At 34.4% G+C, this 25,809-nt stretch overlaps 5 protein-coding genes across 17 annotated transcripts in view; 4 read left to right on the forward strand and 1 right to left on the reverse strand.

Annotated features, from left to right (window-relative positions):
• Nucleotides 1–240: 240 nt before the first annotated feature.
• On the forward strand, nucleotides 241–4,707 carry LOC111437350 (two-component response regulator-like APRR2). 7 transcript variants are annotated; one of them, XM_023075267.1, is made up of 12 exons: nucleotides 241–329; nucleotides 831–986; nucleotides 1,450–1,529; nucleotides 1,778–1,844; nucleotides 1,989–2,035; nucleotides 2,307–2,384; nucleotides 2,468–2,980; nucleotides 3,092–3,232; nucleotides 3,360–3,608; nucleotides 3,875–3,943; nucleotides 4,060–4,140; nucleotides 4,430–4,707. In XM_023075267.1, exons 2-12 carry the CDS (start codon nucleotides 857–859, stop codon nucleotides 4,592–4,594), a joined length of 1,620 nt encoding a protein of 539 aa, XP_022931035.1. In that variant the 5' UTR covers nucleotides 241–329; nucleotides 831–856; the 3' UTR covers nucleotides 4,595–4,707. The 7 variants fall into 7 exon arrangements, with proteins under 7 accessions (XP_022931035.1, XP_022931038.1, XP_022931032.1 ...); XM_023075264.1 differs by having other exon boundaries at nucleotides 243–329; nucleotides 800–986; nucleotides 4,430–4,594; XM_023075265.1 differs by having other exon boundaries at nucleotides 313–329; nucleotides 828–986; nucleotides 4,430–4,594.
• Nucleotides 4,708–5,979: 1,272 nt separating this feature from the next.
• Nucleotides 5,980–10,694, forward strand: LOC111437351 (tobamovirus multiplication protein 2A-like). The gene is made up of 7 exons (XM_023075272.1): nucleotides 5,980–6,109; nucleotides 6,619–6,874; nucleotides 8,188–8,287; nucleotides 8,522–8,602; nucleotides 8,671–8,775; nucleotides 9,446–9,655; nucleotides 10,281–10,694. Exons 2-7 carry the CDS (start codon nucleotides 6,639–6,641, stop codon nucleotides 10,386–10,388), a joined length of 840 nt encoding a protein of 279 aa, XP_022931040.1. The 5' UTR covers nucleotides 5,980–6,109; nucleotides 6,619–6,638; the 3' UTR covers nucleotides 10,389–10,694.
• Nucleotides 10,695–12,770: 2,076 nt separating this feature from the next.
• LOC111437251 (ribose-phosphate pyrophosphokinase 1-like) lies at nucleotides 12,771–16,676 on the forward strand. Its single transcript, XM_023075125.1, has 8 exons — nucleotides 12,771–13,068; nucleotides 13,582–13,767; nucleotides 14,396–14,644; nucleotides 14,842–14,985; nucleotides 15,102–15,269; nucleotides 15,463–15,532; nucleotides 15,648–15,729; nucleotides 16,127–16,676. Exons 1-8 carry the CDS (start codon nucleotides 12,919–12,921, stop codon nucleotides 16,302–16,304), a joined length of 1,227 nt encoding a protein of 408 aa, XP_022930893.1. The 5' UTR covers nucleotides 12,771–12,918; the 3' UTR covers nucleotides 16,305–16,676.
• Nucleotides 16,677–16,880: 204 nt separating this feature from the next.
• Nucleotides 16,881–17,252, reverse strand: LOC111437329. The gene has a single exon (XM_023075235.1). The coding sequence runs from the start codon at nucleotides 17,250–17,252 to the stop codon at nucleotides 16,881–16,883; it is 372 nt and encodes a 123-aa protein (XP_022931003.1).
• A 1,682-nt stretch (nucleotides 17,253–18,934) lies between these two features.
• Nucleotides 18,935–25,809, forward strand: part of LOC111437364 (pyruvate kinase isozyme G, chloroplastic-like) — a 12,550-nt gene continuing 5,675 nt past the window's right edge. For 3 of the 7 annotated variants that reach the window (XR_002709429.1, XR_002709430.1, XM_023075295.1), the window contains exons 1-8: nucleotides 18,935–19,381; nucleotides 19,736–20,023; nucleotides 20,391–20,556; nucleotides 21,224–21,358; nucleotides 21,874–21,984; nucleotides 22,093–22,181; nucleotides 23,981–24,043; nucleotides 25,186–25,361. Coding sequence is in view for 4 of the 7 variants with exons in the window: in XM_023075295.1 (XP_022931063.1) it covers nucleotides 19,163–19,381; nucleotides 19,736–20,023; nucleotides 20,391–20,556; nucleotides 21,224–21,358; nucleotides 21,874–21,984; nucleotides 22,093–22,181; nucleotides 23,981–24,043; nucleotides 25,186–25,361 (1,247 nt within the window). In the remaining 3 variants the exon portion in view is untranslated. The remainder of the gene's footprint in view (nucleotides 19,382–19,735; nucleotides 20,024–20,390; nucleotides 20,557–21,223; nucleotides 21,359–21,873; nucleotides 21,985–22,092; nucleotides 22,182–23,980; nucleotides 24,044–25,185; nucleotides 25,362–25,809) is intronic. The other 4 variants (XR_002709428.1, XM_023075293.1, XM_023075292.1 and 1 more) reach the window with 2 other exon arrangements.

Here is a 25,809-nt window from a genome sequence, read left to right on the forward strand (position 1 = left end):
TGTGAATGTTTGCTGAATCACCACACCTCAATGGGGGTGAGAGTTCTCTTATTTATAATTATTTTCAGAATACAGAAATATGGTAAATTACAAATATTATGGAAATAGTAATAAAAGGAAAGAATAATAAATGAATGCAATATATTTGCCTTTAATAAGAGGGCAAATATGGTAACCCGTAATGTAAGGCAAATATCTAGATATTTGCCTTATAGTGACGGTCAACTATCCTTAACACTTTCTATGTTCTCTCTCTATTTCTTTATTTATGTTTGCAGAATGTACGAAACTACGAATCGACCAGAGGAAGAGGTGAAAGCATGACTGAGGTAATCTCCAAAGCGCCTTCTCTAACTATTCTGTTAGCTTTTCGAATCGTCAATGATCGAGCGTTCGTTTGTTTGAAGTGTTGTTTTCTTGTGATTGCGATTAGTTTGATTTGGAATGTTTTCGTTATGATTCTTGAATCGCTCTTCGTCTTGCTTTATGGTATTGTTATTTTCTCTGCGTTCCGATTGGGAAAATAATTTAGTCTGAGGAGTTAGTTTTCTTCGAAATAGCTATCTAATTGATTAATCGGAGTTCAGGAAGTTAATGATTACTATATGTGCCATTTTATGCAAATGCATTAACGTTTTCATGAATAATCTCTTGAGTTCACGTATTAAATTTGCTGCCAGACGTCTGTACGCATTTGTTTTACTATTTCCTCGAGCGTCTCGCTCTTGCACATTTGTGAAATTTCGATTTTCTGTTCGTTGTTTGTTTTAAATATGTTGAAGTTCTATTTCAAATGAAGATGATTTGAAGATGTATGAGTTTTTTAGCAGTGACCTAAGAATATGCCAAGCGAGCTATGGTTTGCACTGCCGACGATTTACAAGAATGGAAAGACTTTCCTAAGGGTCTGAGGGTTCTTCTCCTTGATCGGGACAGCCGCTCCGCTACCGAGATAAGTGCAAAACTTGAGGAAATGGAGCATGTTGGTGAGACATTTCATACTCCCCATTTTTTTTTTCCGTTTAAGATGTTTTTCTGTTAAAGATCCTCTTTTTTTAAGGCACTGTTAAACTATGCTTACTTTGGCCAGGGACCAAAAGAAACCTTCCTACCAAAATAGAAAATTAATGAAAGTTCACTTACCAAAACTATGTTTAAACTTTTTCTTTTAAAAAGATATGTAACAATAATCAGATTGATTGTGGGTGAGTTGCAGTTATGAACGGATAGAAAATGCACTTCTACTTTGTACGACGACTTTAGAGTTTCATCATTTCTTCCACAAAATGTGTGTTTCCAAATATTAATTTATTGAAGATCTGAGTTCTCTCTATTATGATGCCATTTCCACGTTCTCTCTATTCCTTTAAGAAGTTTTCTTTCTGGTTTCTTTTCTATTAGATAGAGATTTCACTTCTGTGTTAAGAAGTTTCACTTAGCATATTGCAGTCTATTACTGTAATGATGAGAAGGAAGCTTTGTCAGCGATTATGAACACACCGGAAAACTTCCATATTGCAATTCTGGAGGTATGGCTAGTCACTTCCAGAATGGAATTATGCATGTAGGCCGTAAGCTGACTGCTCAAGTTCGCTTGCTTGATAATATCCAGTTCTCGTGAGGATTGGACCATTTTCAGCAGCAATTTAACTGTTATTGTTTATTTCCTTCAACTAACTTCGTTAAATTCTGCTTCCATTCTCTCATCATTTTCAAATTGTAGTTCCTTAATGTTCTTGTAGTAACATTTAAATTCTTGGATCCTTCTCTGATTCAGATGTGCAAAGGAAATTATGGTGAGAGTTTTAAATTGCTTGGAAGTTCCAAGGACTTGCCAATCATAAGTAAGTTAACAACCAAAACTGGTTTCTTCTCAAAGGAAAAAAGACGATTTTGAATAGCAAACTGTGGGAAGTTTTTGAAAGCTTCCTCCAACAAACTTTACGGTTCGTGACCTGACTCTGAGATTTTGTTGTTTTGTGGCACAGTGACTTCAGATGTTTATTGCCTAACTACCATGATGAAGTGCATTGCAGTAAGAACTCCAATCTAGTTTCTCTTTAACCGGTCTTTTTGGTAATTCTAAAACTAGATTTTAATTCAAGGGTTCCTTAGGGACCGGTAACCGTGTATGTTTTGCAATAACTGGTTCTGGTATCTACTTCTTTTGTTGGTCTGAGAAACCAGTTTCTAAACAAAGCTAGTATCTATAATTTTTATTTGGTTTACAGCAGGAATTGATGCTCAGATTATAACTATGGTTTTGCATTATTGTCTATGGATCTAGATTTACAATTTTCGTTTAGCTTGGTGCAGTTGAGTTCTTGCTGAAACCACTCTCTGAGGACAAACTGAGGAATATCTGGCAGCATGTTCTTCACAAGGTATTTTCATTTCTGGAAAAATTTGTATTGCTAAAGAACATCGAATATAAAGACAAAATATTGACCGGCAATGTTTTGAGCAGGCATTTTCCAGTACACCGAAGCCTGAAGTAGACTCCGCAGCATCCTTGATGCAGCTCCAATTAGAGAGTGAAGACAATAATGGAGTTCTGAAAGATACGGAAGGTCTTTCTTGGATTCAAGACATTGTATGGGAGCAAGAGCAACCAGACGGAAGTGTTAAATCTCAACTGAACCAGGGATCATCGTTGCAAGGTTTCTGGGAAAGTGGAGATCAAATGAACTGTCCAATGGAAACAGATTGCAGTGACAAACATGTGCAGTCTAACTTCGTCGAAACTACTTCACATGATTTGGTTTGTGAAGACACCCTTCAAGAGGGGCAACCTCAATTATCTGGCAAGGTAATGGACAAAGAAGATGAGAACTTTGCAGTTGGTTTAAATGCAGAAAGCAACGTTTATCAGCACTTGCAGAATAAATATGGTGTCAAAAGTAGTCCTTCAGCTGCTGAGCAGTCAATCCAAGGATCTGATGTGAACCCTTCAGCTAGTTCCAAAGCGAAGAAAACAAAGGTACTTTGATTATCAGATACACAAACGCAAAATTTTGAGAAGTGCCTTCTATCTGTATTCTCAAATTACTCTGCATTATGTTTTTGAACTGCGACTTCTACTGTCCATTAGGTGGACTGGAGCCCAGAGCTACACAGAAAGTTTATTCAGGCAGTCGAACAGTTAGGCATAGATCGTGCGATTCCTTCCAAAATACTTGAGCTGATGAAAGTTGAAGGTTTGACAAGGCACAACGTTGCAAGTCATCTCCAGGTTTCCCACCTAGGCTTTGTTCTTCCATATTCTAAAACTTCACGCCTAATTGCTTTGTTAACTTGCAAAATTAACACCACATTTGTTTTTCTGTTTTTAAGCACATTGATTTTCTTCGTTTGTGCAGAAGTACAGGATGCAAAAGAAACATGCGGTCCACAGAGAAGAAAATCCAAGATTTTCAATGCTAACCAATCATTTGAAACCAAACATGGCTTACCCTTCTTATTATCCTTACTGTGGAATATCCATGTCCACTGTTTATCGAACATGGACACAGAACAATGGCCAACCAGCTAATGTCAACATGTGGGGTCCGCCTGATTATCGCCATTGGCCGCAACCAGGAACTCAGCCATGGAATTCTTATGCTGGGGTAATGTTTTTCATTCTTAGATTTCACTGTGAACCAGCAAGATTCCATCCAAATTAATAACCTTGTACGACACTGCATTTGAAAAACAGTAACATGTTTTTAAAAATAAAATAAAATAGAAAAATCCTTGTTTTCTATACGTGGTACGTACAAATAACTAACTTGTTAAAGCTACTGGTCCTTGAGAACAAACAAAATGGTAAAATAATAAAAAAATTTGAAAAATGTCGTTTGTGATAATAGTTGTTCAAAACGATATGTTTTAGATGCAAGCTGATGCATGGGGTTGCCCTGTGATGCTGCCTTCTCGTGCTCCATATTTTTCATATCCTCAGGTGAGAGTGTATTTTTTATTTTATTTTAATTTCTTGCAAGAGTTAAACTGAAAATAACTTTTTTATTTTGTGTAACCATGGCAATTATTATTATTATATTTTTTGCCATATTGCAGCAAATTTCATCATCACACAATGTGTATACAGCAAATAAGAGCTGCTATGGCACGCCCCACAGTTCATTTGATCTTCAACCAGTAAATATAATCCTCCTTTTCTTTTACGTTACATAATTTCTTGATACAAAATGAGCTATTTATTTTGATAAATTATAGCAACTATCATATTGATTTGATATTATATTCGTATGATATGTATTATTTTCCTTTATTACTATTATTATTTTTTTTTGTAAAAATACATAATTCGAGTGTTCTCATTTGATGTGTTTTGTATTCAATGGTGTGGTGAGGTAAATATATATATTGCAAAAAATAGGTATAAGATGGAATTAAAATAATTAATTATAATTATTATTTTTGGTAGGATGAGGAGCTGATTGACAAGATTGTGACGGAGGCGAGGAGGAAACCATGGTCACCCCTTCCCTTGGGGCTTAAACCTCCTTCTGCAGAGAGTGTTCTCAAAGAGCTTTCAAAGCAAGGAGTCTCCACCGTTCCTCCTCGAATCAACGGCTCCAAACCTCCCTGATCCCACTCCATGATGATTGATTTTGGCTCAAGTTTGTTAAACATCAACACTTGTCTTGGAATGGAACAATAAATATGATATAAATATATTTGGATTAAATACAAATTTACTTACATTTTTCTAAATTAATAAAAAAACCTTTTATCCCAAAAATATCCTAAAGTAAATCTAAAAAATATTCTTGAAAGAAAGAGAATATCAAATTTGGAATAAAAATTATTAATATTTTATTTTTAAAATACCCTTAAAAACTTTTAATAGTTTAAAAAATAAATTTGAATTTTCAAAAATATCATTAATATTCTTAATTTTTTAAAACTTGAAAAACACCTTTAAATTTCCTTAAAAACTTTCAAAACAATATTAAACTATTTTTAAAAAAATTCAAAAATAATGATACTTGGTACCATATTAAAAAATAATTTTATATTTTGAAAGATAATATAGAAGGTATCAATTTTGTATATCGACAATAATAATTATTTTGAGTTTTTTTTATATTTTTAAAAGGATGTCAATTATATTTTTAAAAATTTTTAAATATATTATTAATGGTAAAAATATTTCTAAACCTTCTGAAAAAGTAGAAGAATATTAATCAAGTTTTTTAAAATCATAGTATATTTGTATTGAATTCTTGTGAGATTGAATGGGACAAAATTCAAGGTAAAACAATCATTTCATCTGATAATTCAATTTAGGTACAACAATAATTGAAACGATATTTTTTTTAATAATAGTAAAAAAAAATGAACTCAACGTGTAACAATTTTAACACAAATGCGAAGTAAATCAGATTTGTATAAATGTTTTGTTGAACCCAACTTTATAGGAAACACTCACACCTTTTATTAAGATTATAAACAACTATACTCTAATATGTTTGTAATTTTTTGGAATGGAAACCTAAGTAATGTGAAGCTATATTTATAGAAGAGTCTAGATAATTTATTTCTAAAATACTTAAATTACTTTTCTTAAAATATATAGACAATGAACTCATATAATTATCGAGTTTTATAAATTTGTGTTAACGTGGTATCTAAACTTTTAAAATAAAAAATTTATTCATTTTAATTCATACAAAATTAAAATTTTAAAATTCTATATTTCTATTTAATAGATGAGGTCTAAATTAATAAAAAAATTTATTAAACACGATAATATTAAAAAGTTTAGGAATTATTTGGAGTTTCAAATTCAAAAACCTCTATTTATTGTGTGTCGCGTAAATAAATATTTATCGAGGGGTAAATAACAACTATTATTGTCTGAACTGTCGTCATCTGAAATTGACAATATTGTCCCCCTAACATCCGGACACCCGAGCTTAGAGGGTAGGGCAGAAATGTCTTCCAAATTAAAAAAGCCACTAGGGTGCAATTCCAATCGCCAACTGGCCTCATTAGAACCGGACCGTCTTTCCATTTCCTACCTCTCTCTCTCTCTCTCTCTCTCTCTCTGATTGCAAGGTCCGAGAAAGCAAACAATCTGATAATCATCGTCTTTGAATTTGTAAGTTTTTCGATTCCTTCTTCGATCCTGTTGATCATTTCAGCTAGATTACGTTCGCTACCTATTTGCGTCGATGTTTATTTGAATGATTTCATTCTAAATTGAGAGAATATGGATGATATCGAGGAAAAAATTGTGCTGGTTTTTGTTATAATTCCACCTTGATGGCCGATGTATGGAGGAAGGGGAGTGTATTCCCTTTGGTTGTTGAGAAACTACGATGCATCTTGAAGGTCATGAGGATTTTATTAGTTCATGTGTTTTGGATATTGGAAGTTGTCGTAGCTAAATTGTAGGTCGGGATCTGTACATATTTGTTAATTTCGTGCGTAGAATTCTTGAACGCCTGGATATAAATATCACTTAATGCACGAATGTACTAGAAAAGTTGTAACTTGTCTTCTAGCTTGGGATTTTTTTTTTTTTTAACTGTAGAAATAACTAGCTGCATGTATTGCGAACTTGTTGATTTTCAATTGATGAGATGCACATTTCAATTGTTGTTTTAGGGATCGAACGTATATAGGGGATGGCCTGCAGAGGGTGCTTTGAGTGCCTATTGAAGCTTCTGAACTTCTTCTTATCCCTGCTGGGTCTTGCCATGGTGGGCTATGGGATTTACTTGTTAGTTGAGTACTTGCAATCTTCTAGTGATGTCCCAAGACCTCCGTTGAGTGGTGATCATGATGTGATTCAGCTTGGTCGACCAATGCTAATGGCCGTGTCTCTGTCTTCTAACATCTTTGATAACCTTCCAAGAGCCTGGTATGACTTTTCTTTCTAAATACATCATCTATGTTTCTTGCTACTTGTAATGGCTGACTTAATTAGCACAAGTAGTCTGGAAAATAGCGAAGGACATTGCGCTTTCGTAAGTAGCTCATTGATTTGGTGGCCATGTTTCCTCCCCTAGGTAAGAAGTTTGAGCCCCTTCTCCCACAAATTTGTGGTGTAAGAATAGGATAACCTTTTGGAAAAAAAAAAAAAAAAAAAAAGAGATAATGAGGGATGTGAGGTACATGAGCAAATGATGTGGTGGAGTTTATGAAGTAGATAAATTATGGTTCCACTCATTGAAGATATAAAAATTCTGGATTTCCTACACATTCCACAATTGTGCTATATCATTCAGTGTTGTAGAAGTCACATTAGTTCTTAGGTTCAATTTATTTGTTTGGCAACAGTTCAGTTTTAGTCAAAAGGATTTGCTTCTATTTTTCCAAGAACAGTATAAAGTTCAAGGGTCTTCTGTCATTGGTCAAATTTATGAACTTGTTGATTTCTCACGTTTGGATAAGTCAACAAACTCGTTGAGTTTTTGGTTGAGCTCATGATTATTGCTTGAATAATTTTTGTTCTCCTTAGGTCTTCTTTCTATACATGTTTTTGTGTTTACCCCCAAATTTATGGTCTACTACTTAAATTCTGCAAAACTGAAATTCTGTTTCTATGCAAACTGATTGAGTTTTTGGTCGAGCTCATGTTGCAACCATATGATCCATAAAATCTCTACAATCGCATACTTGCATGAGTGGGCAACCAGCCCGTATGCTGATTTTTTTTTTTTTTAACTAAAAATAAACAGATAAGGTTGGCTGTTCTATTTTTTGACAGCAGAAATGATTGAAGTGCTTTGTTGAATCAACTTAGAGATCTTCTTCAATACAGATGTCGAATATATATTGCTGTGTGGACATGTCATCAATTTTCAACCAATATTCTTATTGCATAATTTCATGAAAACTTGAGCCAATTTATTGGAAGTCTCATCTAAATATGGGAACTGGTTTACATATTGATTTGCAATAGAATGCAAAATAAGTATTGCCGGGAATATAAGATATTTGATATTTAAATAATGATATGCCATTTCAAAAGTACTGGATGTTACATCCTTGTCTCTTCTTTTCATTCAATCTGTGTTTTTCTTTCATCTCAAAGGGTTCTATTCCTCAATCTTCACACGTAAGCATATTCATGCCATTAATTAGTACCCTTTAGCAGCCATAAATGATACAATAATATGGATATTTGTGGCCTCTGTTTAATCAGTTTCTTTTCTTTTATTTCTTTTGCAGGTTCATATACTTGTTCATTGCTGTGGGAGTCATTATCTTTGTTGTCTCTTGTTTTGGGTGTATTGGAGCTGCCACACGTAATGGATGCTGTTTAAGTTGTGTATCCTATTTTCCTGTCTGGCTGCATTGTTGTTTGATTTAAGAATTAGTAATGATAGAATTAGGCCACCAGGGAACAACTTATTGGCTTCGGGATAACAACACTGTTCATAGAGATTAGATGGTAACCTTAAATATAATACAACATGGCAATGATTCCCATACAGTTCGATCTAAAAGATTTGACGCCAATTTTCATTTTAGTTTTATGTTACTGTATCCTTAATGATCACAGTATTCAGTTTTGGTGCTTCTACTGATTTTGGTGCAACTAGGATGTGCAGCATTCATATTCTTTGACAAACATTGGAGAGATGTGAGTGTTCACTCACAAGCTTAAATTGAACATTTTAGTTCATTTTCTTATGTTTTTTTATTCTGTAGGAAATTCCTGGGGATAAAACTGGGAACTTTGATAAAATCTATGAACTCCTGGAAGACAAGTGGGAAATCATCAGATGGGTTGCATTAGGAGCTGTAATTTTTGAGGTAAGCGAATCTAGAATAAATGATTAACGTGCTAACCTCAATGAGATATTCAATTTTTGTGTTTGAATTCAAATCACATTTGATTTTTTTCCTTCTGATTTTTGGTTAATTAATTTATTTATTTATCTACTTTTTACTGATTTAATTGTATGCATTCTTTACTATGTTTGTATGTCCCAGACTTTGTGCTTTTCAAGAAACAGATGACACTGCTGAAATTCTGTCAGCACGAATGTGCACTTTTACACCCTTCATCAAATTTTAGAGATCCATTTTTTTTTCTCCTTTTTGTTGTTTCGTCTTGAGTTCTGGTTTAGGACATTTTTTTCAGCACAAGTAATATGCGGTTGAAAGGTTCTTTAACACCCACTTGTGATTTGCAAATAAATACATTTTACTTCCACATCAGTGATTCAAAATTTGTTTTGTTGGTCACTAGAGGATTCACAACATGTAACACTTTAATGTTGTTTTAACATTGTTTGCTTTACTTCTGTTTTCCCCTTTATTGATTTAATAAACTATGTGCTTTCCCCTAAGCCAATTAGCTGCAAACTCCCTTTTACCAATGAATGGCCAAGGATTTGCTTTGCACTGATTTTAACTTCTTGTTTCTCCCAATGAGAACAAAATTTACCCCTAGTAATATTCCGTTTCATTTTATTTTCAGGCTCTCCTTTTCTTGTTGGCCCTTGTGGTTCGTGCAGCAAACAGACCTTTAGACTATGACAGTGATGATGAGTACATTGCTCCAAGGCAACAAATCCGACAACCTTTGATCAATAGGCCTGTTGCTCCTGCAACTGGTGTGCCTGTTGCTGGGACACTTGATCAACGACCAAGCCGAAATGATGCTTGGAGTACACGAATGAGGGAAAAGGTACAAATTTTTCTAGGTTGAATTTTATTACTGAAAGTAATGAAAATGTAAAGATATGCACGACAAAAAGTCTTCCTCTACTTTTATTCTTGCATTTTTACTGTAACAAACTGATACTGATAGAAACCAAGTAGCTAAAATATATTGCAAGATAAAATGTAAGACTATGAGCCTTCTACATTAACTCCCAAAGTATCCGAGTTACTTGGACGCTACCCCCTACCACTTTAAGCCACCAAACAATTGCATGCCTTCTACTCTTCCCACTGATTCTATTTATAATTAAATCCTACTGACAAACTCCTTGGCTAATTACTAATATGCCCTTAGTACTCTAATAATGTTTTTAACTATCCACATAGCTAGCATTCCTATCAGATACTAGGACTTCTCGTACTACTTTATCATGTTCTGTACAAATAGCTCATGTGAACAAGTATTCATTGTTAAATATTCTTTCTATTCCGCTTAGAATTTTAAGCGATATCTTTGTGTACTCATGCTGATCAAACCTTGACTTCTTGATTTAAAGCTCCCTGCAATAATTTGGATGTCATTATTGATTCATATTGAGCTAAATTGCCATTCTGACGCTGTTCCTGTTTTTCTTTTCTGTTTGAAACAGTATGGGCTGGATACTTCCGAGTTCACATACAACCCATCTGAGTCTCACAGGTTTCAGCAAGTTGCCCCACAGCCAGCAGAAGAAAAGAGCCGCTGCACCATCATGTGATAAGTATGTCTGTCTTGTATTATTTGTTTCACTCAACTCTAGTGTTTTAGTGGGTCGGATGCTCGTTCTGCTTTGTGTATAACCAAGAGATTTTTCCAGAGTCTGTACTTGTTGTGTAACCTTGACTTCCAAGGAAGAAAAAAAAGTTGTGTATTTGTTGTGTGAAACCATTCTTCTACATTTGGATTTCCTTTTTGTTCAAGATGGATGGGTCGACATTAAGGACATAGGAAAATGCTCTGCTTGCTGGAAGTTGCTTTTAATTGTGAGTTCGATCCAAGTAAATATGCAATGTTATTTTTTGTCCTGCCAGGCCTCTTTCTCTTCTCGAGTCCTTTCGACCTCCCTCGTCGTCTTGATATATTTATTCAATTTCTAGATTGCTCGATATTTCGTCCATATATTAGGCCTGTGTGTTTGGAGCTCTGCTTCCCTATAAACTAATATTGAAATCATAGAGATGTAATTTAACATTTTTTTTAGTTCACCAAGATTTGAACCTTTTGATCGAGACCCTCTCTGGGTCTCGAGCATATATGCTTCAATTCAACCTAGTTCAAATTTTTGAGAAGTTACAAAGCAAGTAGTTGTATGAGATTTCGTCGAGCATGCAAGTCTTTTTTCGAATGATGTCAATATCATCAGTTAATCATATTATATATAAAATGTGAACAAAATAAATGTTAAAAAAATACTATAAATTCTTTCTTGATCACGAAGAGTATGAACTTCATCAACCTTATCTACATGCAACTATCGACCTTATCTACGTGTAAATATACCACTTATTGAGATTAAATCATTATATTGTAATCAAAAGTTTCATAAGCTTACCCTATATTGGTGCTTACATACTATCATTAAATGTTTGAAAATTAAAGGTAGAATATAAAAAAATGTTTTATTTTTTTACTTTTCTCTACTAATTATTAAAAAAAAATGGAAGGTAGTAGTCCTCTAAAATGCAGAGGGATAAGAACAATACGACGGAGGAGAGAGAGAGATAAGAACGCCAACACTTTTGGACGTGGAAAAGTGAGCTGATGAATTCAAGTTTGTCAAAAGTTTCATACATAAAAGGAAAAACAAAAAAAAAATGCTTACGTGGATGAACCAAATCACTCAATTTTGTCTCATTCTCTCACATTTCCCTCGAGTTAAACGATAATTTACACAGTTTGGCTGACCATCGACGCTACAAATTTGTTAGTTTACTACTTAGAGTGTTTGAATGGTTCACCATTACCCAATTAACATATAGTATTATGATCCGTCTAAAAAAAAATTATAATTTTATAAACCTCATCGTTGGACAGCGACTTAGGCTCAAAATTTGGATCATGATTAGAAATTAACCTACATAAGAGTGCAATTTGTTAATATCGATAATAATGTATCTCTCTTTTACTCGGTGTCGAGTAACATATTAATTGACCAATTAATAATTCATGGTATACGCACGTAAAGATGAAGAAAAATATACATTAATATTTATAGGAGAGGAATAGATTTTACGTTAATGATATTTATTTAGAATCTTGAAAATCTAGTTGATGGTAAGTTAAGTATTGGAATTCTTTCACTTCATTGGTATCGATTCCGTTACATATTAAACCGTTAATCGAGTAAAGCTATATTTTAAAATTAATAATATCGATTAAATGGTGGCCTAAAAATAAAGTAGTCCTAGTGTTAAAGCTTATCTGGGAATATTGGATTTATTGGTATCTCCATATGGTTACAATCATTTTCAAAATATAATTTATTTTAAAAAGGCATATTTTCAAATATAATTGAATTTAGATTTGGTTATCTCTATCTTTGTCCTACAAAATAAAATAATTTATTATATTTATCTATTATCTATAAATTAATATATATATATATTTTGATAAATAATCAAATTTTTAGACTGATAATTAATGTTTTATTATCATGATTTGATTAACTAAATATTACTGTTTTATTTATATTAATTAATGTTACCATTTTTTATTTAAAATTTAAAACTTGAAATTTTTGTTTAAAATAGTTAAGATTTAAAAAATAAAAACAAATAATTGAATGAATCGAATCACTTGTTTGAATTTTTTAGAAGCTTGGTTAATTATACATACGAAATTTGTAATTCAATTATATTATGAAAATTACTAAAAATTAATACAAAATAATATAATATTTGATTGATTTATGTTGGATTTTGATTGGTGGGTGTCCCCACTCTCCCACAATTCCGAAGCCATAAGCGCCCTTAAAAAGCCGAATAACTTAGCGTTGAACGACGCCGTATCGGGTGCCTGATGTGACGCCTTTTCTCCGCGGAAAAAGCCCCAAGATTTTAAATTTAATTAATTTTCCTTCAACACCGGAAAATAAGCGTAAAATTTAGCAGTACCGCCATTGATATCTATATATATATATATAAGAAGCTCACAGAGCTGCGCTTCATCGTCTCCGAATCTTCTCTTAAATTTTGCCTTCCCGGGCCTAACCCTAGCGATCTCTTGCTCCTTCTTTGTTGTTGTTAGAGATGGCTTCTATGGTTGCGTTGACTCTTCCGTCTTCTTCTTCTTCGTCGTTGGCGTTGTCGTTGTCGTCTCTGTGCGCTGTTGGCTCTCTCGACCATGGAGCTTTTGTTCCTAATGTGTCTCCGTCCCGAACGTGTTATAATGGCAGAGTTGTATGCTTCTTCTTCCTCTCTCACTCTGTATTTTGGTTTTTCTTGAGATGCGTTTGATTTGTTTTTGTTGTTGTCTTGAGATGTGTTTGATTTGTTTTTGTTGTTGTGATAGTTCTGACTTTCTGTGTTTGATGATGCAATGGCGATAATTCTTGACGTTTCGCTGTTTTTTTGTCCTTTTTGGATTTTCGGAGTCAGCTGCTCTTCTGTTTTACCTTTTTTGGGAGAGGATTTGATATACTTCCGGGAGAAGGAAGTGCTTCTTCTGTTGGTTATTAATGGAATAGGGAGATAGAAGAGTTTTAAGTGTTGAATGTAATGTTGCTACAGTGTCAGCGTCACATGTTCGTCTACGAAAGCAATACTGGAGGGGGGAACTTTTTTGGGGGGGTTTTCCCCTCTCCCCGTTGTTTCGAATGATTCTGCTGCTATAACTTTTCTAGTAATAGTTGTCACTATCAAAGTTCGACTGCATTTATTCTTATGGTTTTATTTTTAACTGAATTATGTCAGCGATGTGATCTCTCCGAGTCTTTGAAGCATGTAAACGGGAAACCAGTACTTCCAGTTGTTACTGAACGGACGCTGCCCAAGTTCTTGGAGTCAGCTCGCATGGATAGAAGAGTAGATAGAAGAGTTGATAGAAGTAGTACGCGTTTGAAATTGTTTTCCGGGTCTGCAAACCGTTTACTTTCACAGGTTAATTTCTGCTGTTGTACTCGTGAAACACTTCTTAGATTTTACCCTGCAATGCCATGAAAGTTTCACTTATACGCGCCACGAAGCTAGTATGACTTGTGGTGGGTTTTATCTTGATAGTTTAGTCTGATTATTGTTTTCGAGCCATTAGGTGGAGTGTGTTTTAAGGTGTTAATAATTATGTCTTGGTCAACGGCAGGTTAGACTACTCATTTTGTCTGGTTAGTTGAAGTGAAATTTTACTTTTTTCGCTTTAATAGTTTAGATATAAAGGATATTTACACTCAATGTTCTTATTTAGGCATATCATTACATGTTCATAATGATGAAAATATTACTCGAGATGGAATTTAAGAGTTCAGTTTATTCTCCAGCCATTTCTTTTTTCTGGTTGAACTTGTGGGAAAGTGGAACAATAATGAGGTTGTTATATTCATATTTCTGGAAGATCTATGTTGGCTGAAGTTGTCATGTTCAATAAAAGTGACTGGCAAAGCCGAATGGTTTTGGCCATTGAGGTGTTCGAAGTGAAAGACAAAATCTCCCGAGCAGCATTCAAATATGGACATATCTTTTTTTCTTTCTGGAGACTAACCTTGTTTGCTAATTTGAGTTATTTACTTCTCAGGAAATTGCCTGTTACATGGGGCTGGAACTTGGAAAGATCAACATCAAGCGGTTTGCTGATGGCGAAATATATGTTCAATTGCAAGAGAGTGTTAGAGGATGTGATGTATTCCTAGTACAGCCCACCTGTCCCCCTGCTAATGAGAATCTTATGGAGCTCTTGATTATGATAGATGCTTGTAGGAGAGCCTCAGCCAAAAATATTACTGCTGTAATTCCATATTTTGGATATGCTAGAGCTGATAGAAAGGTAACTTTTTATTTGCGCATTTTTATAACTTTTCATATCAATTCTTAAAAGCATTAGGAATCTGACAGTTAGATGCGCTGATTTTATTGAGCTTGGATAGAAGATACATTATGAGCTCAAAATTACTTACATTGGATTGATTTGGAAAGTGGTTCCATTATTTGCTGTGTAACTGTCTGCTTAAAATCTTCTACCAGACTCAAGGGCGTGAATCCATTGCTGCAAAGCTTGTTGCCAACATCATTACTGAAGCTGGTGCAAATCGTGTTCTTGCTTGCGATCTTCATTCAGGGCAATCCATGGGTTACTTTGATATTCCTGTGGATCATATAAATTGCCATGTAGGTTCTTTCTTTTATCTTTTTCATATGCAGAAGGTTCATTATATTTCTATTGCCAGAATTTGGAAATATTGGATCTTTACTGAATTTTATATTGTTTGTAATTGATTTTATAGCCCGTGATTCTTGACTATCTCGCCAGCAAGAGGGTTTGTTCTAGTGATTTGGTAGTGGTTTCTCCTGATGTTGGAGGAGTTGCCAGAGCTCGTGCTTTTGCAAAAAAGCTGTCTGATGCACCTTTAGCTATAGTGGACAAGAGGCGCCATGGTCACAATGTTGCCGAGGTAGTTTTGCATCATACTCTGTGGCTATTGTCTTTTTGGTTCAAGATATATTTTCTCTTAAACTTGGTGGTATATGCACCAAATATATTTGAACCGAAATCCATTACCTCATTCGATTAATAGGTTGGTAATGGATAATAAAAGCTTTAAATAAAATTATCTTGTGGCTCAAATTTAACCAATGTGTTTACAGGTGATGAACCTGATTGGTGATGTAAAAGGAAAGGTTGCAGTTATGGTTGATGATATGATTGACACAGCTGGTGAGTTAAGAAACCAAATATATTGCCTTCTGTTCCTATTTTGTTCTGAAAATGGTAATGCATTACTCAATGGTTCTTTTAAAGAAACATGTCTTAAAAGCTACTTGTGTTGTAGGAACCATTACAAAAGGGGCTGAACTGCTACATCAAGAGGGAGCCAGGGAAGTTTATGCTTGTTGCACTCATGCTGTTTTCAGGTATATTCACCGCTCCTTTGGTTACAAAACATTCTACAAAAATACTAATTGAAATTGCAATGAAGAGGCTCCAATGAGTTTGAGTTTGAATATAAGTGGACTATCTAGGATTCTAGGCAAAGAACTCAATGTAGAATCTATAACAAGAATCCAGCTTATTGAAATGACTGATCCAAGTATTTTCTTAGCTTACAGAAACTGTTAGTTTTTGGAGTATCAGAAGATGTAGATCATTAAGCATTCCATTGATATATCAAAGTTGAAAATGTTTAGTTTTAGCTACAAACTTCAACTGGTTTGCCCCTCCATATTGCATGAGTATCCAATATTGATACAATTTTGACTGTTTGAAACTATTACCAGTTGGGTGTTCCTTATAATCTCTTGGCCTTTGCAGCCCGCCTGCCATTGAGAGGTTGTCCAGTGGCTGCTTTCAAGAGGTGATAGTTACAAACACAATTCCAGCCCCCCAAAGTCACTTCCCTCAGTTGACCGTCCTCTCGGTCGCAAACTTGATGGGCGAAACCATCTGGCGTGTTCACGACGATTGTTCAGTGAGTAGCATTTTTCAATGAAACCGCAGTGGAGCTACTCAGAACTTCAGTCGTGGCTGCTCCCTTATTTATGGAGGTCTGTTGCCAGCTTATTTTATAATTGGCATATAGTTTCCTTCAATGTGATACGATAAAAATGACCCTCCCTTTTTTTCATAGCATAGCATGGATTAAGCCCCGTCTGAGTCACGTTTATCAAAAGAAGGTTGCCAATCTTGTGGCCGATTACATCTGATAGATTAGGTAGGTAGGTAGGTCTATATAAGTGAGCGATGTGAACTCTAAATCAAGGTTTCTGTCATTTAGTTTCCTTGAATGTGTAAATTTCTGTGTCTCGTTTTCATATGTGTTTTAAATGAGAAGCATTCGCAATTTTGAGCCTCTAAGCATAAATATATATGTGATTATTTATGATATATATGAGATGAAAAATTATGTATCACTTATCATTACTATGAGCTCACAAAATTCGTTTTATTTTTTAATATAAAAGTGAAAAAAGAACAGCCGCGAAGAAGAAGATAGTGAAAATCATCTTAGAAAATTGAAAACCATGCAAATAACAGTGGAATGTGTAGCATTCAGTTTTCTTCGATTTTATTCATCAGTCTCAAGCACCGGCGGAGTTATTCCCATTCCGTCGCAATATTCGTTAACCGCACCGCTAATTTCCGCCGAAAATTCTCCGCCAGACGAGAAAACCTCGGCGGCGCATTTGTCCGGCAGTCCATGTAATATCGCTCTGCAACAATCGCGACTCACCTCGATCTCGTTACTCTTCATCGCCATGTCGATCTCGTCCTGGCATCCTTCCACCGCGGTTATCGCGTCCCAACAGGTCGCCGCTGACCAATCGGCTGAATTAAGCGCCTCCGGAATGTTTCTGAGAGCGAATGCTGATTCGGATTGAATCGACGATGAAATCGCTAGAGCTAAGAGGAAGCCGACAAACCGAACCGATTTCAACATTTTCTTCAGCTTTTCTCAACTACCTCCTCCTCTTCTTTAGATGATCCTCACTTGCTCTGGTATGTTTTCGACTTGCTGTTTATATACGACGCAAATCTGAAATACTCTTTGGTTTCTGTTTCATTTGTGCATAATTTAACGCAGTGTTTAATTCAATTCAACCAGCAGTTTGCGAATCCATTAAATTCGTGCTGATGAGTTTAGTTCCTTCCAGTTTCAAATGCCTTTCAACACTTTCCATTTGGTTTCAGTTTCAGTTTGGTTTTGGGTGCATTTATTGTGTTGGAGTTTCACAGAAATCATTTCTAACCTTGTTTCACATTCCCATCCTTGTGTGTTCTATTGATCAGAGCTTTTTGTACACAAAGAACAGCCCAGGGACTGATACTTGTATTGTTTAGTTTTGTCAATCCAGTGGAGATTATGAACTATGGAGATTGATCAAAAGGAAGGGGACAAAGGGGTGAAATGATCAGACGTGGAAGAAGGAAGAAATTAAGGAAGGGGAAAATGGAGCAAAATTAAGGGACATTTTTCTTTATTTGCACATTTACAATATTAATTTGAAGACTATTATGAAATTTTTTTTTAAGTTTAAGCCTAGTTTTAAAACTATATACTAAAAATGATAGGATATTTTTAATTTTTTTTTCAAGTTTAAGACTATTATTAAAAATTTATCCAAAATTTTACATGCGTATAGCTATAATATTCCATATAAAAAATTCTTTTTATTTTTATTTTTAATAGTGTTAGCTAATACTTTGGTTCCTTGTTCATCTTTTCTCTAAAACAAGTTTCAAAGTTGGTTAAAGTCTATAGATTTACGATTATATAATTCATTATACGCACATGTAAATTAATATTTATTTAAAATAAAATATAATAAAAAGTGGATAATATACCTTGTTTAAATTAATATAAGTATTAATTTAAAAAGTTTAATTCATGCGAGAATAAATTTGTTTTTCTTAAATTAATAAATTACTGTGTTTTTTTTTTTTTTTTTTTTGTGACATGCTGTAAGTTCTCAAATCTTATAAAAATTGCTACATCCCAAGGTAAAAAAAGAAAGAAAAAGAAAACACGTGTTTTGGTGTGAGCGGGTGTAGACCCATTTCAAGCCGTTGAATGAATTGTATTGACACGTGGCAAAAGTAAAGCCAGATCAGAGAAATATTCCACGGTATCTTTGATTTTAATTTCGAAAGAATCTTCGAAAATGTACGAGAGATGCCAGTCGTTGTTGTAAAGGAAGGAAATAAAAAAATCTCTTCCACAGCGCCACGCTCGCTTATTCGCGCGTGCGCTCACCGCCTAATAAGAGCCATTGTTTTTTCATTCTTCAAAAAGATTAAAAAACAATTAGAAAATAAATTATTGGAAACTCCACTCGCATTTCGAATTTTGTATCTCACTTAAACACAAATTTAAAAATTTAGTATATATAGATAATTAGTTTTTAAAAACAATAATATAAATAAAATATTATTTTGGTATATATTCCCCAAAAATGAGTTTATCACTCTCGAACAAAAGAAAAGGCAAATTTGTTTGCGATATTTATTGGAAAAGGAAAATATGGTGACTTGAGGAGAGTGTGAAACACTCGAGATTTAAAGCGCGTGAAGGAGAAGAGCATAAAATATGTGAAAGAGAAATAAGACGAAAAAAGAATTGGACCCCTTCTTTTAACTGTCCCCAAATCTCTGGTCCCGTAGTTGAATAACAAAACAACCCCGCCACAACCGCCCCTCTCGCCGGCCGACGGGAGTGAGACCAGCACCTTGTTTCGCCTCACCTATTGCACCTATAGGAGGAGATTTCTTTCTTGTTCCCTTTAATGATTTTTGAGTTTCTCTGGCGAAATTCACTCTCTCCGTCTCTCGTTCTGTTCAAGGTTTTCTTCTATGGCGACGTCTAATCTCTCAACTGGAGTGCCTCTACTGAAATCTGATTCTACCAGAGCTGCCGACTGCCTTGCCTCATGTAGAACCGTTTCTGCTGCTTTTGGTCCTCAAGCGAAGAGTAGAGGGATGTGTTTGCAATCGAAGCTAATCACTCTGGTTAGATGCTTAAGAATATCCGAGCAGCGGGAGGTTCCGTCGGATAATGACTCTCTGGACACTGTGAGATTGTTTTCTTCCTGTTTTGTTTGTTTTTCTGATGCTTACTTTGAAGCTTGTTTTTGGTTGATGTTGATGCTTCTCTCGGTTTCGTTCTGGAGATATACTGGCTCTTGTACAGGCATGGAGTTGTGGATATTATGAGATTGATGTGTTTTTCATAGTTCCGCATCCTGTAAATTTGATATGCTATTTTTGGATTGCGCTGGAATAACAAATGAATCTTAAACCTGGAATCAGATGCTGTTTATATTTATTTTATTTTTCTACTTGAACTAAAATGGAATGTTTTGTTCCTTCTTATTGTTACTTTTGATGCATAACGGTCCTAAGAGTGAGACTCTTTGTTTGATTCAGGATCAGGACGTTTCAAACTCTACCTTTGAGCCTCAGTCTAATGGATTCCCTCTTAGCAGGATGAAGTTAATGACGAAGTTTGGAAGGAAAACTAAGATAGTCTGCACCATTGGTCCTTCAACAAGTTCACGCGAAATGATATGGAAATTGGCAGAGACTGGGATGAATGTGGCTCGTTTGAACATGTCCCATGGGGATCATTTTTCCCACCAGAAAACCATTGATTTGGTTAAGGAATACAACGCTCAATTTAAAGACAAAGTTATAGCCATTATGCTTGACACAAAGGTAATGTTTTCGGCCTCTATATGTGTATTGAGCGCTGGATTTTAACTAATCCAGAAGGACAAGTTAGAACTTCAGATTCATCTGAAAGTCTTGACTATACGATATCTGAATTAATTGGTTATGCAAGTTTCTAGAACCTATTATGCATCTGTGCCCTTTTGTACATTGTTGAGATTTCTTCGTTGAAGCTTAATGTCAAAATTTGATCTTTTATAGAAATGTTCATCATTGTTAAGTCAACTTGTGTACTGGCAAGAAAAATTTATTGTATCTTGATATTCTGTTTTTATTTCGGTTGTCTACTTTATGAAATATGAATTAATGATCTATGTTCTTCATATTATAATTACTGCGTTGTTTCATTCAGGGCCCTGAGGTTCGAAGTGGAGATGTACCTAAACCAATCGTGCTCAAAGAGGGACAGGAATTTAACTTCACAATCAAAAGAGGAGTCAGCACGAAAGACACTGTTAGTGTCAACTATGACGACTTTGTAAATGATGTAGAAGTTGGAGATATTTTACTTGTTGACGGTAAGTATATTGCTCGATATTTTACTTGTTGACGGTAAGTATATTGCTCTTGTTTGTTTCACATTGGTAGTGCATATTTATTGTTCACCCTTTCTCAAGCAGCAACTCGATTTATTTAACAGTCGGCTAATGAGGGAGAAAGTTTGAGCTGGCTATAAACGCTGATAATTGATAGGCCACTCACTTCAAAATATTATTCTTGTGGAATGTGGGTTGGAGAGGAGGCGCTTCAAGATGACCTTTTACTTTAGTTAGAAATACAAGTTTTATGGTCTTGATCCTTTTACTTTAGTTAGAAATACAAGTTTTATGGTCTTGATCCTTGGTCCTGATGGTGGTGACTGTGTCAAATATGTGGACTATTTGATCCTTGCTGGTTCTTAATTTTCGGATTTATCAATGAGGCTCACTTGATGATGAATTTTTTATTTTATTTTTGTTGTTTCATTTTTTTTCCCCATCAGAACCAACTAGACTTACTTGGTCCTGAGGACACACACTTGTATTTACATATTGATATGCTTAAATATGTCAAAGATTCGATTAAACCCTGTATATGCTTTACTCGATGAAATATAAATCCTTATTATCGCTGTTAGCTGATGAGTCATGGAATCACAGTTGACTATTATAGTGTCCCAAACAAAAAATTATTTTCCATTCTCAGGTGGAATGATGTCATTGGCTGTTAAGTCAAAGACGGATGATACGGTTAAGTGTGTAGTCATTGATGGTGGCGAACTCAAATCGAGGCGTCATTTGAATGTTCGCGGAAAAAGTGCGACATTGCCTTCTATAACAGGTATGTTCAGTATTTAACTCAATGTTGCATTGATAGAATTTAGGTTAAATTACAATTCTAGTTTTGCTACTTTTACACCTTTACTGCCCAGTTTTTCTTTATTTACATTTTAGTCTCCATACTTCTATAAACATATCAGCTTAGTCCCAAACATTAATTCTCTTGTCAAAGAGTTCCATAAATTGGCATGACACAATGTAGATGTTGAAGTGATAACTTGATATATTGTATGGCTATATATGCCCAAAAAGTAGAGGTGGCAACATGTCAATATTTACATTTCACATGATGCTATGTCGGCCTTTTGTTACTATTTAAATGGATAATTGACATGAGGGACTAACATGGTACGTCCATAAAACATGTATCAAAACGAAACAAATGCAAGGACATACACAAAAAGCTTAAAAGTGGTAAAAGTATAAGGACCATATCTATTATATAACTTAGATCTATTATGTATATAGCTTTTATATCTTGTCAACATCTAATCTATGAAATCTTTCATGGTGCAGACAAGGACTGGGAAGATATAAGGTTTGGGGTGGATAATCAGGTTGATTTTTATGCTGTTTCTTTTGTAAAGGATGCTAGAGTGGTTCATGAGCTGAAAGACTATCTGAGAAGTACATTTATATATATATATATATATATTAATGTTTTGCCCATTATATTCTCACTTATGCACATCTTCGTTTCCTCACATTCTCATATATATATATCCTTTTCTTTAGGCTGTAATGCAGACATTCGCGTGATTGTAAAAATTGAAAGTGCAGACTCCATTCCTAATCTTCAATCAATACTTTCAGCGTCAGATGGGGTTAGTTTTCTTGTTTATTTCTTCTAATAGAATATTTCAATATGCTTTACTTGCAATTGTTGTTATTATTATTATTATCTTTTATGAGAAACCAAACTTTCTCTAAAATGGCATACAAGAAGATGGCCTACCAAGAGAGGCCAAAGCTAACTATATAAAGAATGCCTCCAATTCAAAATAATAACACCTGGTGGATAATTACAAAATCCTTAAAAACAAATGCGCAAGTGGAGACATTAAACGAGGAGCGTCCTCCTGCAGATCTCTCAAAATCCCTAAAATTTATGGCATTCCTCTCTAACCAAAGATCCCAAAGGATAGTGAAAAAACTCACCATTTTATATTTTAATATGTCTTGTAGTTTTCGAAGCAAAGTTTATTATTATTATTATTTTTTTGTTTATCATGAACATTTTCGATTATGTGATTTTGGAAAATATTTTATCCACTGTTAATATGTCCTACTAAAAGGAAAGGAACGGATGATGGTCAACTCGTAGCACACTTACTAACAAAGTTTTTAAAGGCTAAAAATTGCCCCAATGCTCTCTCGAGTCAAGAATTAAGCTTGAGGTAGTATGAGAAACAAGACTCAATTTAAATAGAAATCTTATTCTGTTTTCCTGAAATGCGTTTTCGTGAATGATTTGTTTTTTTAGATTACACGAAGTCATGTCTTGAAGCAAATTAACTCCTTTATGTAATTATAGTTTAACTATTCTCATGTCCTATTGGTGTGTTTTTTGTAATTATTTACAGATACGATCATCTTTTGTACATCTATTTCACCATATCAATTAAATGGTTACTCATTTCCCATTAAAAAAAAGATCACATGAAGTTATTCTTCTCTCCAAAATTACAAATTTGTGTAAAATGACTTTAATGTGCACAAGAACATTAACCTTAGTCAAATTTGGGTTGGTGTTGGCATCTGAAAAAAGATAGAGGAAAAGAATAGTAAAAAAAAGGGCATGAGTTACTTACAATTGCGAGTTTAATTGACACTTCTCTCTATCAATGATCCATGAAAATATTTCACTTCTCTAACGTTGATGTGGGGTTATGAGTTAAAAAAAGGTTCGTCCAATGCGGTAAATAATTTCATGTGGCTATATTGGGCAAAAAGAGACTGACACAAATAGAATGAAGTTAGAAACCTCCTTGGAAAGGTTGCCTCGAAGATAGAATGCAAAGAAGCGATGCCCACATGGCTTAGAAGAGTCTAAACACTCACAATAGAATACCAAGAAGAAATTTCTACCTGGTTTGCTCCGACTTTAAAAAGGATGAAGAGATTTTGAACATCTATTCATTCATTATGACCTTGTCGTTAAGGGTTGTTGTCCATGTTGAAGATCTGGGCGCAATTGTTGTTCTCCAGAGGGTACTGCAGATTGACTCTATGAGTTGCTTTGATGATTTTTGGCTAATGTACAGCATATTACTTCCACTTGGAATGCCTCAATCTGGATTTTTGTAACTATCTCTACGGAATTACTAGAGCTTTTTGAATGATTTGGACTAAAGAAATTTTTCTGACCTCCTTAGCTGAAGGAATGTCCCTTCACTCGGGCGTTTAGGCTTGATTCCCTATGGTTTTGACGATATCTTTTGTTTCTTATATTAAAAAAAGACTTGAATTATTTCCTCTATTACATTCTGAAGTAGTATTTATTTATACATTTATTTGTGGCAATACGATCTTGGCTTATCTCATGTTTTGGTGTCACACGTTACAGTTCACGCTCATCATGGTGTTCTGAGTTGCAACTTTACTAGTTTATTTGACTTTTTAGGCAATGGTTGCTCGAGGAGACCTTGGGGCTGAACTTCCAATCGAGGAAGTTCCTTTATTGCAGGTAAATCTCCGTTATTAGTATTCTCTCACCCATCACTTTTCCGTTGTGCAACGTTAGTTCCAGATTAACCTTTTTATTGACTTAAATTGTTTGTGTGTTGACATAAAAAAGAAATACTATAATTGGCGTTGATCATAAATTATTACAGAATTTTGAGAAGAGTACACCAGTTAGAAGCCAAAGCTAGCTTCCAAACACCTTATGATCTCCTGCATTATATCTTCTAAGTCTGATTTTGCTCTACCCATCTCACAAAAATACCCTTGACAGCTGGACCGGAGAGTTTTAGATTTTTCTTTGAACATATATGTCCACAAAGTCATTGGTGTTAGGATTCACTATTGTGTCAAAAACAATAATGCAAACTGAAGCAACCTAGCAACTTGATCCAACAATTGCAGACAGAAGGACAGTGAAAAAAAAAGGTGAGCGTGGTCTTCTAGAGAGATGTTTGCACGTAATATACTAGTCAGGGAAAGTGATCCACAGGAAAAATTCATTTAATTCAGTTAACAGAATGATAAAATGAGCCAAAAATAAACCCAAGGGTGTTTCAAACTATTTTTAAAATATTGGAGTAAGGTTTGTAAATTTTGCCGATATTTGTGTCATGCGTATAAATTATATATCCCTTTATATTTGTTTAAACTTTCCAAGGAGAGAAATTGCGACGTCTTGTACTTTGATGTAAATTGCAATTTCTGATTCCCTGTAATTCCTAGAGGGTTAGGATTGGTTAAATATTAAAAAATGATTGCAAAGATAATTTTGTCAGGAAGAAACATTTGTTTCAAGTACTAAGTTCTTTTTTTTTTTTTTTTTGGGTAAGGAATTCATAGTCAGATTCCAAAGTTTAAGATTGTTGGTCAAATAATTTTAAAATTGTAAGACACAAAGATAGAAATCCATCTTTTTCCATATATTGAAGTTTCTCTGGAAAGGAGTACAGTTCAGAATCAAATAAATTGATGCTAGAGATGGAACACGAGTATTAAGCGTTAAAAGGAAATAAAATGATTATACTTATCTATATTTGGGTAATAAAAAATAATAGTACTGCAGTCGAGGATTGTAAAACTAATAGGATTAACATTTTATCATATGTCATCATATAACAGTACTTCATATTACTTTTCTGTCAGGAAGATATTATCAGAAGGTGTCATAGCATGCAGAAACCTGTTATTGTAGCAACAAACATGTTGGAAAGCATGATTGATCATCCCACACCAACTAGAGCCGAGGTTTCTGATATTGCTATTTCAGTACGAGAAGGTGCTGATGCAGTCATGCTTTCAGGAGAAACTGCTCATGGGAAGTATGCATCTTACTCCATTATCTGGGAAGTTATTATTATTTTTATTGTTTGTGGCAGCAATTTTGTTTATTAACGAAGTTATTTAATCAAAACCCATTTTGTCCACTTGGGACCTTTTGGTACTGAATGAGGCCCTTTGGTTTTTCAGTAACGTAGAAGGCAATCAATCTCTAGATGTTTTTGTTTCTTTTGTTGATGTATCTGCGTTTTGCAAGTATTAAAATACGCCATAGCCAGTATGCATTATGCTTATGTCCGTTTTTTTCTAATTTATTGGAATTGGTGAAAGAGTTCCATCATTCTTGATATGTCGCAGCATCGTTCCAACATTTTGTGTCCAGTAGTTCTGCTATTGATTTTCAAGTTATTGTTAAATGTCGAAGAAGTTCAATCTGTTTTCTGTTTACTGATTCTATAAAAAGTACTTTTTTTTTTTTTTTTTTTCATT

Source organism: Cucurbita moschata, unplaced genomic scaffold, assembly GCF_002738365.1.
Source record: "Cucurbita moschata cultivar Rifu unplaced genomic scaffold, Cmos_1.0 Cmo_Scf00063, whole genome shotgun sequence".
Lineage (NCBI taxonomy): Eukaryota > Viridiplantae > Streptophyta > Magnoliopsida > Cucurbitales > Cucurbitaceae > Cucurbita > Cucurbita moschata.

Coding starts and splice junctions, on each gene's coding strand:
- LOC111437350 (XM_023075267.1), top strand. CDS start 857: ATGGTTTGCACTGCCGACGATTTACAAGAATGGAAAGACTTTCCTAAG. Junction 2,036..2,306: donor CCATGATGAAGTGCATTGCA/GTAAGAACTCCA, acceptor ATTTTCGTTTAG/CTTGGTGCAGTTGAGTTCTT. Junction 3,609..3,874: donor CATGGAATTCTTATGCTGGG/GTAATGTTTTTC, acceptor GATATGTTTTAG/ATGCAAGCTGATGCATGGGG.
- LOC111437351 (XM_023075272.1), top strand. CDS start 6,639: ATGGCCTGCAGAGGGTGCTTTGAGTGCCTATTGAAGCTTCTGAACTTC. Junction 8,288..8,521: donor ATGGATGCTGTTTAAGTTGT/GTATCCTATTTT, acceptor TAATGATCACAG/TATTCAGTTTTGGTGCTTCT. Junction 8,776..9,445: donor TAGGAGCTGTAATTTTTGAG/GTAAGCGAATCT, acceptor TTTTATTTTCAG/GCTCTCCTTTTCTTGTTGGC.
- LOC111437251 (XM_023075125.1), top strand. CDS start 12,919: ATGGCTTCTATGGTTGCGTTGACTCTTCCGTCTTCTTCTTCTTCGTCG. Junction 15,533..15,647: donor TGATATGATTGACACAGCTG/GTGAGTTAAGAA, acceptor CTTGTGTTGTAG/GAACCATTACAAAAGGGGCT. Junction 15,730..16,126: donor TGCACTCATGCTGTTTTCAG/GTATATTCACCG, acceptor TGGCCTTTGCAG/CCCGCCTGCCATTGAGAGGT.
- LOC111437329 (XM_023075235.1), bottom strand. CDS start 17,252: ATGTTGAAATCGGTTCGGTTTGTCGGCTTCCTCTTAGCTCTAGCGATT.